A 17,529-nucleotide genomic window follows, 5' to 3' on the forward strand; every position below is an offset into this window, starting at 1 on the left:
ACAGGCCTGCACTAGAACCTGTACAACAGCTGATCCACATGCGTGATTGGCTACACTGGTGTACAGACAAATAGTTCTGGGTTTCATGGTGGAAAAAAAACTGCATGTAGTGCTAGACTCTTGTGTAATCACGATATTTGCTATAAGCTAAAATTAATCTTCGAGATCATGATATAAAAAGCCTCCATTGTACATGACAGGAAATGTTTGTAAAGTATCTGGAAGCTGGATGACACCATGTCCTCTCCTCGTTACTGATCCTGCACTGCCTCTCTGTGGCACTGCAGAGAAAATACATGCACACGCCGATGCTGACAAAATATATTTTTATTCAAAGTTATTATATGCTTTTAAATACAACATATCTTAAAAGCATCTGAATACTGCATTGTCTTGCATTCATGTGTGTGTTTTTTTTTTTTTTTTAATCATACATATCTTACATGTTTTTAAAAAAAAAAAAACTAAAGGCTTTCAGGAGCCTACAGTAAAACATGTTGGTTAACGGAACTCCAGCTTTTTTCTCATGTTTACATTTTGCGGGATGTCAACATAGAAACAGGGAAAAAAAAGGTGTAAGCAATGAAGGTAGTTATAAATAACATAATAATCTGCTAAGGTGTGATAAACATCTGAGGAATGTGGGGTGTTGGTTGGAGTATTTTGTGCAGTGCTCTTAAATCAACGTATATGTGAAAGGTCTAGGCATACAGGTTTTGTATTGTCACTACAAAATAAAGTGTACAAATCGAAGTAAGATTCAGCCTAGATATCGGATTTCAGATCAGATATCAAAATAAATTATTCTATATAGTCGGTAGGTTTGCGTGTCTTCATAGCACACACAATCTAAATATGTTCGCTGTACAGAAAAATATATCTCGACTCTGAAAGATGTAGAGAGACGAGAGAGGAAAAGTCTGAACAAATCCCCTTCACTTCTTATGCCACATTTGGTAACCACTGGCCATGGCAATGTAGAAAATAAACATACTGGGCATTTCAGGAATCAGATCTGCACTGACAAAATATACAACCAAAGGACAGACTTCCAAAAAATTAAACATAAGTCTGGTGTTTCTATGGGAATAACAATAAATCACACAAAAAAATAATTATAATCATTCATCAACAGATCACACAAAAGCAACAAAGCACCTCCAAGGAAGGCAAGAAAAGTAGCGATGTACATTGATCAGTAAATGACACCGTGTGACCACAGTGAGTATATCTTACAATCCTCTCATTGCTTCATCATCAGGCACAAAATAATAAATGCATAGATTGAAGGTACACGTGTCAAGTAAGCATCGAGACTGGAAATGAAACCCTGTCAAAGTGAAAACAGAGACTGTAAAACTGTGCAGTGAGTGCCAACGCTGTCACTTCAACATTCAGCAGTAATATGAAAAAAATACCTCCAGAAAATGAAAGAACACACTTCACTGGAGAAGGTTAACGACAGATTCAAAATGATTGACAGGGCTAACAATATCATGACTAAACGAGGCAGGTCCGACCAAATATCGTTGATGAGACTGCCAATACATTCTGAACAGGACGAAATCAGGGGACGAACAATGTGTCAATTAAAAAAAACAAATCAGTCATTAACATACTCTGTGAAGTGTGTTCTTTCATGTGTTGGAGGCATTGCTTCATGAAAGGTCATACGACATAGATATGTTGGGTTTGAGTGTTGTTCTCCATCCATCTCCCATAGACTTCAATACAGGTGTGACCAGTCTGGCACCAAAGCGAGATTTTTTAGCCCCTAGGTAACAATGTTGTCAATGACACAATACGGGTGGATGAAAAGCAAAGATGCTGGACAGCCTGCTCTTCTGCCTGTGCAGCATTCAAGACAATTACATGAACAAGTTTAACAATATCATGACTAAACGAGGCAGGTCCGACCAAATATCGTTGATGAGACTGCCAATACATTCTGAACGGGACGAAATCAGGGGACGAACAATGTGTCAATTAAAAAAAAAACAAATCAGTCATTAACAGACTCTGTGAAGTGTGTTCTTTCATGTGTTGGAGGCATTTCTTCATGAAAGGTCATACGACATAGATATGTTGGGTTTGAGTGTTGCTCTCCATCCATCTCCCATAGACTTCAATCCAGGTGTGACCAGTCTGGCACCAAAGCGAGATTTTTTAGCGCCTAGGTAACAATGTTGTCAATGACACAATAAGGGTGGATGTAAAGCAAAGGTGCTGGACAGCCTGCTCTTCTGCCTGTGCAGCATTCTTCAAGACAATAACATGAACAAGTTTACGTCCACTTAGACAGGAAAGTGCAGCTCAGAGAAGAAGAAGAAAAAGAAGAAGAAGTGTTGAAACTAGACTTTCAGAAAGATCCATTAGGGTGATTCATACTGCAACACACTTGTGGTAACTTATTATGATATGCTGTCATTTTATTTCTCTTCCCGTCATCTAACTTAATATAATGCGGTCAAGTGCGATACCAAGGGCGGATCCAATGCAAAAATTCTGGAGAGCCTGCTTGTGTACCTGTGCAGTTTTCACTAAGATAATAACATCAACAAGTTTCTGTTTCCTCGGACAGGACAGTGCTGCTCTGAGGAGAAGAAGAAGAAGAAGTGAGGAAACTAGATCTGTTAGGATGATTCATCCTGCATCACACTTTTGATAACTTACTCTGGTTTGCTATCTTACCTCATAAATATAGATTTTCCTGTCATCTAACTTAATATATTTTCTTTCTAACAAAATTAATTTGACAACAAAAAAGTCGAGCCATATAAATACTATATAAGTACCCAAAATAATTAATTGAGGTATTTCTATTACATGCAGCCACATAGAAGGAAAATAAAAAATAATCCATAACCTTTGGTCTTTCTACTCGAAACATGTTCCTTATGAAGACAAACAGAGCAAACGCACACTGTAAAAGCCTTGTTGCTTTTGTACTTGACAAAGGTTCCCATGACCCCTTTCACCACCTCCAATTTGCAACAATGAGATGAGCTTGTAACCATGAAGCCGGGGACTATAGATGGTAAATCGTATAGGACATTAGAGCGCCTGCCAAGTAATTAGTGCCTGGCTAATGAGGTGTCACTCAGACGGTTCACTTAGCGATGGGTGAACGGGGCGAACTAATAAAAGACTTCAGGTACGAGAGGCTGGACTCTCCCTGCATCACCCACCATGTGCCAGCGCCACCTCCCCCTCATCCCTGCAGGGTAACAACACACCACCTTGGCCTGTGACAACTGTCAGAGAGCTCCTGAGACGAACACACCCATCACACACACAGCTCCTTCGACACAAAGGAGAACCGCCGAATAACAATTTCCATGACTTTTTTTGCTCTAAGTAACACATTATGTAAAGACAAGTGTAAATCACCACACACTGCACAAGCTGGGACCTGGAGGTAGTCTAGACTGTTGTTCTCCTGTAACCTTTCTCATTCCACCTTGAACTGACAGATCTAACACAGCTGTTTTTTCTAGGATTCATCACTCAAGGTCCACAAGACTTTCCAGTAACATTGTGCCGGCCCTGCTGTGTGCTTTTCAGTAACTGTTGCAGTGCTTCCTCTGCCAGACACAGAGCCAATCAAAGTCATACGCAGGATTCATCTGTGTGCCACTAGCTGTCCATTGGCTGCTTCTCCAATGTTCTCCAAGCTGCTGGTTGCTAAAAGTCATATCTTTAGTCCCTCTGATGACTGACGGTTTAGATGTGGATGTTGTGGTGGCGGGCCTTACAGGAGTCGATGTCCACCCGACGAGCCTCAGCGAAGGCCAGGAAGGTGCACAGGCCCAGCAGGTTGACTGTGGTGATGAGGGCGAACACGGTCGCCCACGAGCCCGTGGCCTCGATGAGATACCCCGAGAAATACACCATCAGGACCCCTGTGCGGGATCACACACCATAAAAAGCATATTAGCACAAAGATACAAACAAAGCACAGAGCGTCTTCTATGTGATTGTGCAGTTTTCCACAGAGAAAATGTCACAGTCCATTACACATCCCTCACCGGACAGCTCACTGTCATCCTCTGTTCCCTGTATTATTCATCTGACACAAACTTCGTTATGCTCCCTTGATGAAATATACATGGCACATAGGAGCCATCGTGACTGACAGGAGACACATCAGCTCAAAGTTTAAATCTAGAGAAGTGGATGAATTATTTCACTAAATGGATTTTTGAAGGCTGGAACAGAAATGTAGCAACTGCTGGTGAAAGATTGATCACAGACGTTTTGTTCTCAAACTCACCTGAGAAAGCACCACATGTATTCATAACACCTGGAAGATATTCAGATACACACATTAAAACATTTAAAAAAACATAATTAAAACTTCATCAGTGCTGAAGTGTTGAATGAATGAAAGTATTTTTAAAAAAACGTTTGTCCGACTTACCAAATAAGGCTCCTGCACAAGAAGGAGCGAGATCTTGAACATTTACAGAAACACCGCTGCAAAAGAGATAAATGTCATGAGTCACTTTATAAGTGCACTCACTGAATTGAGAGTAATAACAAAGAATTAGCTAAATAAACTGCAGCCATTAATAGATTAGAACCACATCAGAATAGAAATTAAATGTCTGTGCTCTGGGAAATGTATTTTGGACGGTTTCTATTCTTTTCCCAGCCGGCTAACATCGACTGCATCTATTTTGTTCGTTGCACAAACAGTATGTACTCATCAAGTCTGGAACCTGAATGAAAACAATACACCTCATATATATCTATGATATATAGTATTTAGTATGTGACTAATAAAGACTAACTACAACTAATACTGTGTTTCACAAATATTTAGTATGTTATTTGTATTTTTTTAAGATGTTCCCCAATACATAAAAAATAAACAAATATCCAGAAAGGATATACAAAATTATAAGCAACACTTAAAAAGCCACGATCAAACTACTAGAAAAAAACTCTGAACCAGAAAAACCAAACACATAGCAAAGTCAGGAAAGGAAGGTCAGGAGGTCACACCACAGCTGGTGATTCTTCCTCATATTCCCACACCACAATTGTTCACTCACCCTTTCCTAGTACGCAATCGTGCATTTATATTGGCATAAAGTGAAGGACTTGCACATTAAAAGGACAGGTCTGGTGATATTATGTATTTTTGTTATTATAAACAACTCTCATGAAAACCTCAAAACCAACAATGAAAAAAGTATTAGCGAGTCTGAGCAGCATTTATCGTATTCCTCTGTGCCGTAGGGCTCCACTGTTGTCCAAAAGCTATTAAAAACACAGAAATGAGCCACACTGTTGCGCTGGGTGACATTTCCTGAATTACTATAAACACAGCCACGTTAGTTTATTTGAGTTGAACCCACTTACACCGTCTCGCTGCCATAAATACTCACTAGCACTTGTAAAAAAAAAAGGTCAGCTATAAATGCACTTGTTACTTCTTCTCTGAAGTGCTTTGTGAGGCTATATTATTAACAAAAGTACGTCTCAAGGATTAATGAATAACAGTTTTTAGCAGGTGTTACCTTTTCCAGGCGAAATAAAGGATAGTAAGGTTCTTGCTTTTGGGAAATTTCCTTAAGTGGCTGAAGCAAGAGTGCAAAACACAAAGCAATTCAATAAATCAGTGGTTCTGTGTGGGTTGAACTCCAGACTAAACTTTCTAACTGCAGGCCTAATATAAGCAGAGACGCTGCCAAGTTTTCCCTGGATCAACCTGGCGGAGTTTAGTACTGGATGGTGTAATTTCTGACAACAAACAGACTTGTACACTGAAAAAAGGTGGTGAAAATACAGCACTTTGCTGTCTAAGAGGCTGTGATGAGGTGCTGCCCTCATTGTGATGGAAATGAATGTACCGGATTCAAATGGTGTCACCAAGTCCGCAAAATGAAACATGAAATGGACACACTGACCTTTGCGGAACACTTCATTTAAATCTAAAAAAAGGTGTTGGTGTCAGGGCAAGAGACAAAGTGTGAGGCCCGTCAGTACCTGTGACTGAAGGTGGTGAGGCCCATGGCGGCAGACACAAATGCTACAGCCCAGGGGAAGGTGGTCTTGCCACATAGAAGAAGGGTAAACACACCGGACACACCCATGGAGAAAAACTAACAGAGGAATGAATGCACACAAAACCACACAAATTAAAAATCTTACATAATACACTATGTACAAGTGTAAAGAGTAAAGAGGACATCCACAATGAGCCTGAACACATAACATAGACGCATAATAACAAGACAACTGTCAGATATTTTACCTGCATCAACTTCCTCACTGAGGCTGTATCGAAGCCTACGGGAATCAAGAGAGAAATTAGGACATGTAATTATGCAGCTGCCTTATCAGTAAGTGTAATTCTGATATCTGCTCCTCAGTTGTCCTACCTTGACTGATGAGGTGGTCAGACAGGCAGCCACTGAAGAGGGATGAGGGTATGGCCACCAACCAGGGAATGACATTGAACACCCAACCCTGGAAGGGCAACATATTTTAAAGGCAGAAACAGCAGGGAACGTTGGGTCATTTCTCACAGTGTGTTAGGTACTTGTCCCTGTGGTCAGTCCGTCCACCACTTAGGTCCAGACTGTACTAGCGATCATGAGACATTCCTGGTGCTCAGAGGCAGAAACCTAATGACTTTGGTGACCCCCTTACTTTTTCTCTACAGCCTGTCCCCTCCTGGTTGACTTTTCAGATCTTAGTGAAATGTCTTAACGACTGTTGCCAGAAAAATTAGACATTCATGGTCCACAGAAGATGAACCCTAATGAATTTGACTTTTCACGTGCCACTAGTAGGTCAAACGTCTTATTTATCCAGTTTAAAACTATTTACCAGTTGAATTGTCACAACATTTTCAACAGACTTTCAGATGATGCATCATAGTGACTTTGGTGATCACCTGACATTTGTTCTAGCGCCACCTTGAGGTCAAAATTCAGCCAATAATTTGGTTTATGACCAAATAGCTAATAAAGCAATAACATTCCCATCAGCCTCAACTTTACTTTGTTTAGTGCTAATTAGCAAATGCTAACATGTTCACATCTAAGAAGTGAACTTGGTTCGGGTTATAGCTGCTTAACATTAGCATGTTAGCTGTAAGCTGTTGTGAGCGTACCGGCGTTAGCATTTCATTTAAAGCAGTGCTGTTACGGAGTGCAGATCCGCCAGCATGCCTGGAGAATCTTAGTCTTTTTTAACGCATAATATGTAACATTCCGCATCATTATGACTAAAAATGATTAAACCTTTTATTTGTATTTAAACAGGGCATGTCATTTGCTCACCTGTCAATGGCGTCATATGCCCTTGACTGCCTCTAGCTGCTAACATGAATAAACTTTAATACAATTACATCCATGAACATCGAACTACACCTTTTTTTAAATTGATTTGAATGAGAGACCCCTTGCAGCAAAAATGAAATACTGTGTGTTTCTATAATGCTCCAGTATTTCTTGTTTTTAACCCTCCTGGCTGGTTCACGTTAATCATGTTTCCCGTGATCCTGAAGTCAAATATGTGATCAGAGGGAAGATGTAAAAGTGGCCGGCTTACCTTGGCTTCGGGGAAGGTGTCTCTAAAGAATGTCGGCAGCCACGACAAAAGAGTGAAGAAGGTGCTCGCTGTGCAAAGGTGAGTAACGATCACGGCACTGGTCAGAGAATAGAGAGAGAGAAACAGAAGATAAGTGCATTTAAAGTATACTGATGTATACTGTAGGTATACAGTGTTGCTGACAAAGACAAAGTCCCATTTCTTTGAGCGAAGTGTCACGACTTGACAGAAGTCTGTGCTTCTCTATCCTGTCTAAATCATACCTGTGTTTAGGCAGGTAGCATGAAAGCATCGAGAATACGGGATATTTTAAGCCTACAGCCATCAAACTATTATCTTATCCATTACTGTCAAGGTGGAAACATCAAATACTGTAAAACCACAGAGGGTCTCCCTGTCACTGAGAATAGAGCATATCAGTTGCATTGCAGTGTATAAATATCTGGGCCGTAGGGAAAGACAGGAAGGACATGGAAGAACTCAATATCAGAGACAGTAACAGACAGCTGAGGCAACCAGGGACTCGGCTCGCTATTCTGAAATCTGGTACTTATAAAAGCTGAATCTTAGTCTACAGTAACGATAGTCTTACAGAAACCTCCTCACTGAGTTATTATCTATAAAGATGTGATGATTCATGCACGTTTACATCCTTCCTCTTAAATTAATCTAACAAAATATTTCCATGTTTGATTAGGTATAAGGATATTATATTAGGATAAGAGTTTGGATGTTGCTGTAATATAGCCACAGGGTTACAGCAGAACTTCCTGACAAAATTACAGCTGCTCGTTCATCTAAATATGAGAGCAAACAAACAACCAGGTCCACGAAAGAAGGAACTACACAGAGTACGAAAGGCACACACACACACACTTCCTTTATCTTTAGCTCACCAGACTGAAGGTTGTTTGAGCAGCCGTAACCAATGTCTTTTGGACAGTTTGGACTGGGGCCCACCACTTCCCAGGGACTCCAGGGTGATGATAGGCCCTGCAAACACAGATGAACACAGGCCCATGGGTATACATGAGGACACTGACTCCAATTATACAAATAAGCAGCTGCGAGATAAGAGCATGCAGTGACAGCGCAGATACTGTCGACACTGTTAAAGCCTCCCTTGCCTTCTCCTTTGAGCAGATATTTCCACATGCAGTAGGCCCACAGGAGTGAGAGGAGACCAGACACATAGAAAACACTCTCCCAGCCATACAGGTCCAACATGAGGGAGCCAGCCCCTCCAATGATGAGAGTGCTGAAAAAAAAAATATATACAAAAAAAAAAAAAAACACATGCACAAGACATGACAAGTCAGACAAATACATCCTTGTGACACGATGTTTCAACATAGTAAAGTACTGGATTAGACGCATAAATGGCATGAGCTGCATTTTGGAAACAAGCAAATATCAGGCTAGAAACATGTCTACACATCTACACATAGATAAATAAGTCACTATTTTTAAGCACTAACAGGTATCAGTAATGATTCTCTAGAGCCCAAAAGCCACAGCTCACAAATGAACACTTCCTCTTCTCACTACACAACAATGATTTTCTAAGACAAACATTCATCCCTGTCACACCATTCCCCGTTTGTTGTGCAACGCTTGACTCACCCCAGGTAGGAGCCACTACCCACGGTGCTCATGAGGAAGCCTCGCTCACTTTCCACCACCTTTTGAGAGCACAGACTCGCCAGAGAAGGGTAATGAACTCCTAAAATCAGGATACAAAACGTGAGGGGTTACTGTTTTGACAGAAGAACGGACAAGGAAATAGTGGGACTTTTTTAGCACCTCATCCCACAAAATAAACATCTGAGCGATGTGACTCACAGCAAATACTTTGGCGGTAGTGTGATAATGTAGACTCCAGAACATTAACTCCTGCGTTTGAGCTCGGCGCCAGAAGCGATTTAAGGACAGTCCTTAATCACCCCGCCTGTATAGATTATTAATTCTTGTTTCTCAAGCCAAATAAACAAAACACAAAGTAAAGCTGGCCAAATAAACAGTGTTAACGATCTGGGATTTCCTGCTGTGATCAAACTACGGGTATGAAAAATGGAGCTAATATGACAACGTGTTCAATTTTTTTCCTTCAAATCAGATCAGTTTTAGCTCCTTCGGGCTTTTTAACAGGTTTTATTAGAGAATGTGGTAAAAAAAAAAAAAAAAGTGACAAATGACAGACATCTGATCACAAAAGAAACTTGTGCTATCGTGTGTTTGTGTGTTTTCGTGTCCCTAAACACAGACTTTTGCAAGTTGCATAATTACACCGTGCATTTTTTACGGTCTAAAAAGAGCAAAAAGCCTTAAGAGATTAGATGTTTCACCTCGCTGGCTTACAGTAATCTCAGGTTGCAATTCACACTCTTTCGAAAGCCGTCTTTCTCACCTTGCAACAAGCCCATTAGGAAGCGGGCCACTGTCATGGAGAGGATTGGCTGGGAGCAGAAGTGGGCCAGGATGGGGGTGAAGGCTGTCATCGACCCCCATGCTGCTGCAGACAGCAGGAGGACCTTCTCACCTCCGACCCTGCAGACACAGACAGCCTGTATGAGCTTTCACTTTAACTTATATTCTTATATCTCCTAAACAGATTTTAGGGGGATAATTTTAGACTATTAAATTTGGGACAACAATCCTAAAATAAACAAGAGTCTTTGAGCACATACACAGCCTATCTGTTGATGACACTTACTGAGCCTTTGAGTGTTCACAACATGATAATACAGAGCAAACATCTGGCTTTATTGGGTATATTATCTGTACACACTAAGCAAACATAAAATGGGCCATCTGTGTCACTGCCAGGAGTGTTCTCTCATGCAAATGACACTAAACAAGCCGGAAGCTTTAACAGGTACCAACTGCAAAGAGGTGTCACTGTCAGCATTCATATCACAGCAGACATCACACTTGTATCTTAAATGTTTCCCACCGGTCGCTGACGTAGCCTCCGAACACTTGGGTGAAGCAGTAGCCCCAGAAGAAGCTGCCCAGCACCATGCCGGACTCCCTCTTGCTCCAGTGGAACTTCTCTGCCATGCTGACAGCGCAGATGGGCATCGCCACACGGGCGCAGTAGAGGAGGCATGTCCCGAGCAGCAGCACCGCTGTCCATACCCTCGCCACCGGCCTGCAGACAAAGGGACGCAGAATGGATAGTAGCCAAGGCAACATTTGGGGATAAACCTTGGACTCAACTGATAGGGGATGTCTTATCTAACTGGGGGAGGGAATAACTGCTTCCAATCGGAGTATTTTTAACTAGGGGTAGACTCATTGTCGGCCCTGGCTGATTATCAGGGCAGATATTCAGAAATTTCCAATTATCGGTCTCTGATTTTTCTGTCAGATTGCAGATGATATAAACTCATTTTAAAATGTGTAATTAAGAGCCTATGAACACTGAATCTGCAAAGTTACTAGTGTCTGAATTTATCAAATAAATGTTGTTTCTAATACAACCTGACTAATCAATTTTTGGGGGTGATACCAATATTAGGGAGTAAAAAATTCTGATATTGCTCGGCCGATGTACACACATCTTATTTAAATGATCCCTCAAATGTGGTTATCAAACACTTGCGACAGTGATGTGTTACAGAGTCCGGATGATTTACAGATTAACAATAAACTTTGTCTAAAATAACAATACAGTGTCGACTCAATCGTTTTTAACATTTATTTGTGCCTTCCTCCATAAACATTGTAAACAGTAAGATAAAGCCTGAACCTTACGCCTGAATATGTCAACAATTTGCTGTTTCTATAGTGCTATACTCATTCTGTGCAATGCTAATATGTTGTTTTGTGCATTAACTCTGACTCGCAAAAGACAAAAAACAACTCAAGCGAGCGTGCAAACTTTTCGTGCAAGTTAGAGGACTTTTTTATTTTTATTTTGACATTTCTAATGCGATATTCTTCAAAACGCGCGTATAATTTCTTTACGGAGACACGGCAGCTGGCTCTAAAGAAGGACTTTTGACGTTTTTTTGCGGGTGAGGTGAGGGGTAAAATCCTACATACTGGACCTTTAAATTAAGGAATCTAATACAATCTTATCCACTAACAAAATGTATGTGGAGTTCATGCTAAATCCCCAAAATGTAAGAAAGTTTGGTGTCAGAACAAGAGTAACTTTTGTCGTTCTGACTTATTTCTCACAGAGGGGGCACCACTTCCTCCCTTCTTATTGATGATACGTGTCATTTCACCATCAGATATGGAGGCAAGACAAAAAGCTGATGTGTCTATGTTCCAGGTCAGAGGACAAGAAAGCTGCTTAAGCAAGTACCAATCAAGTACCAGTATTGCTTTAGATCAAACCAAACACACTTGCTTGGCTGTCACAGAAGAGCCTCGGGGGGGAACCGATCAGCCTGTTGAGCTGATCAGAGCAAACACACGAACAAACAATGGATACAAACTTGGATACAGTGTGTGTCTGTGTTACCTGGACCAGTTGCTGTTGTGTTCAGACCACTTCTTGTGACCTCCGGGCGCGCCGGTCTTGTCGGACGGATGGTTTTCCTTGTGACAGACCAAATCTGGACTAAAGTTCTTGCCATATTTTTGAATAACTGCCATTCAACGCGAGCTCTCTGCAGCCTCCTTTAAAAACCGCCTCGGCTGCTGTTGTACTTTCTTGTCTGTTTCCGGTCGATCAGTGAGTCAGAGAAAACAAAGTAGACGGTCTGGCAGGAAAACAACACGCACCAAAGCTTCTTTTTGAAGTGATCAGCGGAATCACATCACGGGTTTGTCGGTGTGTGGATCCATATCCAGGGGGAGGCTGGACTCACGGGCGATGGTAACGGAGCTGAGCTATAAGAGGAGAGCCTGTTTTTTTTTTTTTTCCCCTGATGCCCCGAGGAGGAGTGATCCACGTGTCAGTTTTCCTCCTCCGGCCGAGCCACGCAGTTCTTCGCCTGATCGGTAGGGTTTTCAGTCAGGAAGTGATTTTAGTCTTTTCTACGCCGTCCTGTCATCAGTCACAGTGTCTCCGAACAGGCCAGAGAGACGCCCCTGGGCTCCTCTCCCATCATGACGGTGCAATATAGAAAATGTATCGGTGTCGTCTGCGGGAGCATCGTCGGAGGAGCACCAGGATGTAGTCTCTCCTCCTGACCTGTCCTTGCCGGATGAAGACGGTGATGGTGCCCGCGCTGAGAAGCGGCTGTCGGGCGCTACCAAGTGCCTCCAAGGTTATTGTAGCCGGTCCGTCTTCTCCTGGCTGTTTGGGTCGTTACATAACATTCTGCATTCACCGCAACTTTTCCAGCAGCTCTCAGTCTGCAAGAAGTGCATGCAACCCATGAGTCAAGTTAAAGTAGCAGCACTGCAAATAAAAATACTCCCAATGGACCCCTACTTTGTACTTTTACTCAGGTAGTACACGTCTGAGGTGCTGCTGCTGCAGGAGTGTTGCCATTTCATGCCACTTCTTACATCTACTCAGTGAAATATTGAATTACATTTATCTGAGAACCTTAGATTTTATAAACAAACGTGCATTCACAAGTCAAACTTGAGTAAAAGTATATATATATATATATATATATATAGAGAGAGAGAGACAGTGTGAGTGTAGGAGTCTTTAAATAGTACTTCAGTAAGAAGTGAAAGTCAGCGATGACAATAGTCGAGTAAAAGTCTTCAAGTATCTGATATTAAATGTACTTAGGCCTAACTTAAAGGGGCAGTGTGTAGTTTTGAAGTTCAGACTCCAGAATTTAAATTCATTTAAAAATCCATTAAAAAAATCAGTCAATGGAAATCTTTCTTCTATGACTCAAATTTCTTCCCCAATACTATATAGTGCAACTTTAAGTATCAAAAGTGGCCTAGTTTATGAGCAATAAGTGTACTTTCCTATCAGTAGTACTAGTAAAAGTAAATTATACATATATTAACAACTGTTTACAATGAGTTGACCAATTGTCAGATTAAATATTCAGCATTTTTCTGATTATCAGAATCAGTGTTGTTTGTTCAATCTGCTTCGCAGTAACACTGGAGTAGCACTCAGTTGAGCGCACACTTCTGCCAAGGCTCAACAGTCCCCTTTCATTTCAAAAAAGTCTAATCCAGTATCAGAGATCCAGATTTTTATTTAGATGCGCATCAAATTGTATTCACTCATCAGATACCAGCCACATAAATATGCCAATTTTTTTTCCATCAAGATCCATGCATTGTTCCAAGAGAAAGTGTTGTGAAATGCCTTATCTCACAATGTCCAAGAAAGTGAAAAAAAATTATTCGATCCGTACTAAAAGTTAATGGGGTCTAGTCTGGCCCCAGCACCATCCTCCATCCAAGTTTCGTGGAAGTCCGTTCTGTAGTTTTCTGTTTAATCCTGCTGACAAACCAACCAACAAACAGACGCAGGCAGAAACAAAACCTCCTTCGCAGGTAATTAGTTCATTTAAAAATGCATTGCTTTGGTTCTGATGCAGCATGTTAAATGTAGTGGATTAGAAGTATATAATAAAATAAGTATAAAGTTGTTGAGAATCGAAATACACAAGTGAAGTGGCAGTACCTCAAAATTGTACTTAAGTACTACACTTAAGTAAATAAACTTAGTCACTTTCCGTTACTTAAAACGTGATGAACTTATAAATCATGACCTGTCACATCAGAACATTAAATAGATCAAATTAGCTCCATCAGGACCAACTACAACAGCAAATGCTTCTTACACATTACTGTATCAGTATTAATAATTAAATATAATTAAATAATAGTATACCACTCACAGGGGACATTGTTTTGCATTATAGGTACTTTACTTTTGATACTTAATTACATTTTGCTGATAATACTTACAAGCATGATGTAAGTAGTGAAGCAGAAGTATAAAGTGCCATAAAATGGAAACACTCCCGTAAAAGTACTTCAATTTTGTACGCAAGTGCAGTGCTTGACCTTCCACCTCTGCTGCCGTACCCCTCTTTTGTACAAATTTCCACAATGAAAAACACCCCAAGCTTTTACGTTCTTGATGACTTGTGCAGTTTAAAAATTCACTTTTATTGCAAAATAATATCCCAGCAAAAAAAGCACATCAAATTTAGCAAAAGAGCTACTTATTCCATACATGTAAATACTCCATCTGTATAAGTGTCTCCACGTCTGTGGACATGGATTTATCCGTTCACATCTTATAATATAATCTGTGATATTTTATTACAGTATGAAACTGAGGCTGCCTTTAAGCTTGCACATTCACAGTATGCTGCAAAGTTTTTAGCCTTCCAGGTATCTTGCCTTGTCACACTTCTTGACTGCTACCGTGATTTATAGCTTGAAAGTTTATCTTGTCTATGTCAGCATCTTTTTTGTAATATCTCAAGCAATAACGCAGTATGAATCTAAAGCTGAAATTTAACTTTCAAAGTCACAGTAGTTTCAAACGTCCCAATATCATGGTTTGGCTGTGGCCATCACATAGAGTACTAGCTAAAAGACTACTAGCTGAAATGTGTATGATATTTGTAAGGAAAAAGTTTGTGTTTATTTGAGGCAGTGCACACTGAGCCAACCATGCTCCCTAAACATCAAACCCAGCCCCTCCTAAGTGGTCACACACAGAAAGTGACAGCCTAATTTAGGCTTTATTCACACCCTCCTATGCCAACAACTTTCCCTGCCAACAGACAGAAAAAAAAAACTAGTGTACTAATTGTACATAACAAATATGTAAATTATAATACCGAGTAAAATAATGGTCTGCATGTTACTTAAGTGTGAGAAGTCATTTTTAAAATTCCATCAATCCAGTTTGCACATTCTAAGTTATTAAAGTATCAAAAAGCAACCCTTACAAAAAAGAAAAGGTTGTACTCTACATGAGTCTGTTTGTTGGGGTATAAATAGATAAAGGAAATGTGTCCATTTTGTAATGCTGTGGTATGTTTTCACTCTGGGTCCTTATTTGGGGTCTTCGATGGTTCCCTTGCTGAGGTCCGTCATTTTGGGATACTTCACTTTCTTTTGGTCAAGTTCATTTTGAGCCCACAGCAGTAGCTTCAGGAGCTTGGCCAGCTTGGGTGTTGACTCTCTGTTTTCATAGTCTAGCACACACTGATTCACTTCACTCCATACCTGAAAGACAAAGACACATAGTCACAGTTATTGCTTTGTATAAATTCAACATTCAACAGGGGGGACATAGAGAGACATAAAGCTACACTAACAAACGACGTTTAAACAGATTTATTCCATTTATATGAAATTGAAACATTGGAATAGGAAGGGACACAGGTATGAGCTCTACTAAGATACATTGACTCTACCTTTTGTCTCTGCATCATATTAAGAAGATCTCCAAAAGGTGACTCTTCGGGGTTGTCAAATGCAAGCAGGGCCAGTGTCCTCTCCATCTCAGTGAGACATTCCCGGCTCTCCTCCCCCTGCTCTGCCAGCTGAGACTGGGCAAATTCAAGGGCAGCTTCTGTCTCCCTCAAGCGAATCAACTCAATCAGATGCTGCTGCTGCAAAAACAAAAAGCCAGACGATGCAACAAGGAGTGAGAAAAACATAAGTAGAAATACAGGTGGTACAAATTATATTGCTAAAAGTGCCTAATTAAAGACGAGCGTGCTATTTTACCTGTAGGTGAAAGTAGAGGTAACGGTTGGTATCCAGCAGCTCTGGGTGCAGACTGTTGATCAGTGCAATGGCATCCTGGATCTGTCCCTTCAAGATCATCTCTCTGATCTTAATTCTTTCATCTAGGGAATCCAAGTCCACACTAGGCTCTATTCCAGACTCCATCCTGAATTTCTCTGCTGCCTCCTTGAAGCCCTCTGTTGAACAGAAAACGTTGTGACTAGTCCACATTTAGGCACCTAATTTATTTACACAATTGATCTACATAGATAACTGACAGCAAATGTTCGATCACAAAAAAACGACACTTCACCTGTCACCAGGTAGTTCATAATGAGTCTGTTCATGTCAGCTCTCTGGATGTGGACATTGTTGAGTTTATCCATCCACTCCTCCCTTGTTATGTCCTCCGGCTTCTCCGCATAACTCATTATGATAATATCCTAGACGAGTACAAAAGGATTATTTATGACAGAATGTCTACATGACTTAAATTCAACGTCAGAACAACTATGTAACGTTATAACGGTTTGGGTTTTTTAGTTTGTAACGGAAATCAAAAGTCATGATAGTTGGGGCCTTCGATGAAAAACACAACATTGAAGCCTGAATATGTCAACACAAATCAAAACAAAGACAACCTCGGCCTTTCGGCGCATTTATATCGAATAAACACATCCAGAACGAGTGCTGTTCTGTTTTAATGTCTCCTATCGACATACATCTACAGTTCTATGTAAATAAAATGGCCATTTAACTCCCAATACCTGAAAATGTTGTTGCTACTTTCCAGCAGTAGCTAGCTAGCGAGCGGAGAAGAGCCTCTTCTTCTTCTTCTTCTTCCTTCGGCTCGTTTCCGGTACCGCAAACTACACACTGACTGCACTGCTGCCCCCTACAGTGAGTTCAAAGAATTAAATGACCATTTCTTAGAGAACTGTTATTTCATTTTGCCTGACCTGAGGCCAAAATGTGTGTTTAAAAATCCTCCATGTAGTTTTATGCTAATCCTAATCGCCAGGCAAAGAAAAAGAAGAACTATCCAGTTTTTCAGTGTATGGATTGTTGATATTGTATAGAAGATTATGAATTGTAAACACCATCCTTTTGCAGGGAAAGATTTTTTGTCAGTGTTTTAAGGACCTTATAAACATTTTTTTTCTAACTTCTATATGTATGGTGGAAGAAGTTGTCAGATCCTTTGTTTAGACTAAGGTAAAGTAGCAATAGTACATTGTAAAACCTTCCTTTGCAAGTAAAAGTCCTATGAAACCCTACTTAAATTAAGGCCCAGAGGTATCATCGGTCAAGAGTATTTAAAGTAAA

The 17,529-nt window shown here is 40.6% G+C and overlaps 2 protein-coding genes across 2 annotated transcripts; both read right to left on the minus strand.

Moving 5' to 3' along the window:
• Positions 1–456: 456 nt before the first annotated feature.
• LOC311264979 (voltage-gated purine nucleotide uniporter SLC17A9-like) lies at positions 457–12,939 on the minus strand. Its single transcript, XM_084366247.1, has 13 exons — positions 12,041–12,939; positions 10,520–10,717; positions 9,974–10,113; positions 9,190–9,289; positions 8,694–8,824; positions 8,463–8,559; positions 7,567–7,663; positions 6,390–6,477; positions 6,263–6,297; positions 5,995–6,110; positions 4,421–4,476; positions 4,274–4,303; positions 457–3,902 (listed from the first exon to the last, which is right to left on the minus strand). The coding sequence occupies exons 1-13, from the start codon at positions 12,172–12,174 to the stop codon at positions 3,724–3,726; spliced, it is 1,401 nt and encodes a 466-aa protein (XP_084222373.1). The 5' UTR covers positions 12,175–12,939; the 3' UTR covers positions 457–3,723.
• A 740-nt stretch (positions 12,940–13,679) lies between these two features.
• Positions 13,680–17,094, minus strand: LOC311265384 (glucose-induced degradation protein 8-B homolog). The gene is made up of 5 exons (XM_084366991.1): positions 16,971–17,094; positions 16,517–16,646; positions 16,204–16,400; positions 15,888–16,085; positions 13,680–15,696 (listed from the first exon to the last, which is right to left on the minus strand). The coding sequence occupies exons 2-5, from the start codon at positions 16,632–16,634 to the stop codon at positions 15,523–15,525; spliced, it is 687 nt and encodes a 228-aa protein (XP_084223117.1). The 5' UTR covers positions 16,635–16,646; positions 16,971–17,094; the 3' UTR covers positions 13,680–15,522.
• Positions 17,095–17,529: the final 435 nt, after the last annotated feature.

The sequence above is a fragment of the Pagrus pagrus genome (assembly GCF_965226575.1).
Source record: "Pagrus pagrus genome assembly, chromosome: 11".
In the NCBI taxonomy this organism is placed as follows: Eukaryota; Metazoa; Chordata; class Actinopteri; order Spariformes; family Sparidae; genus Pagrus; species Pagrus pagrus.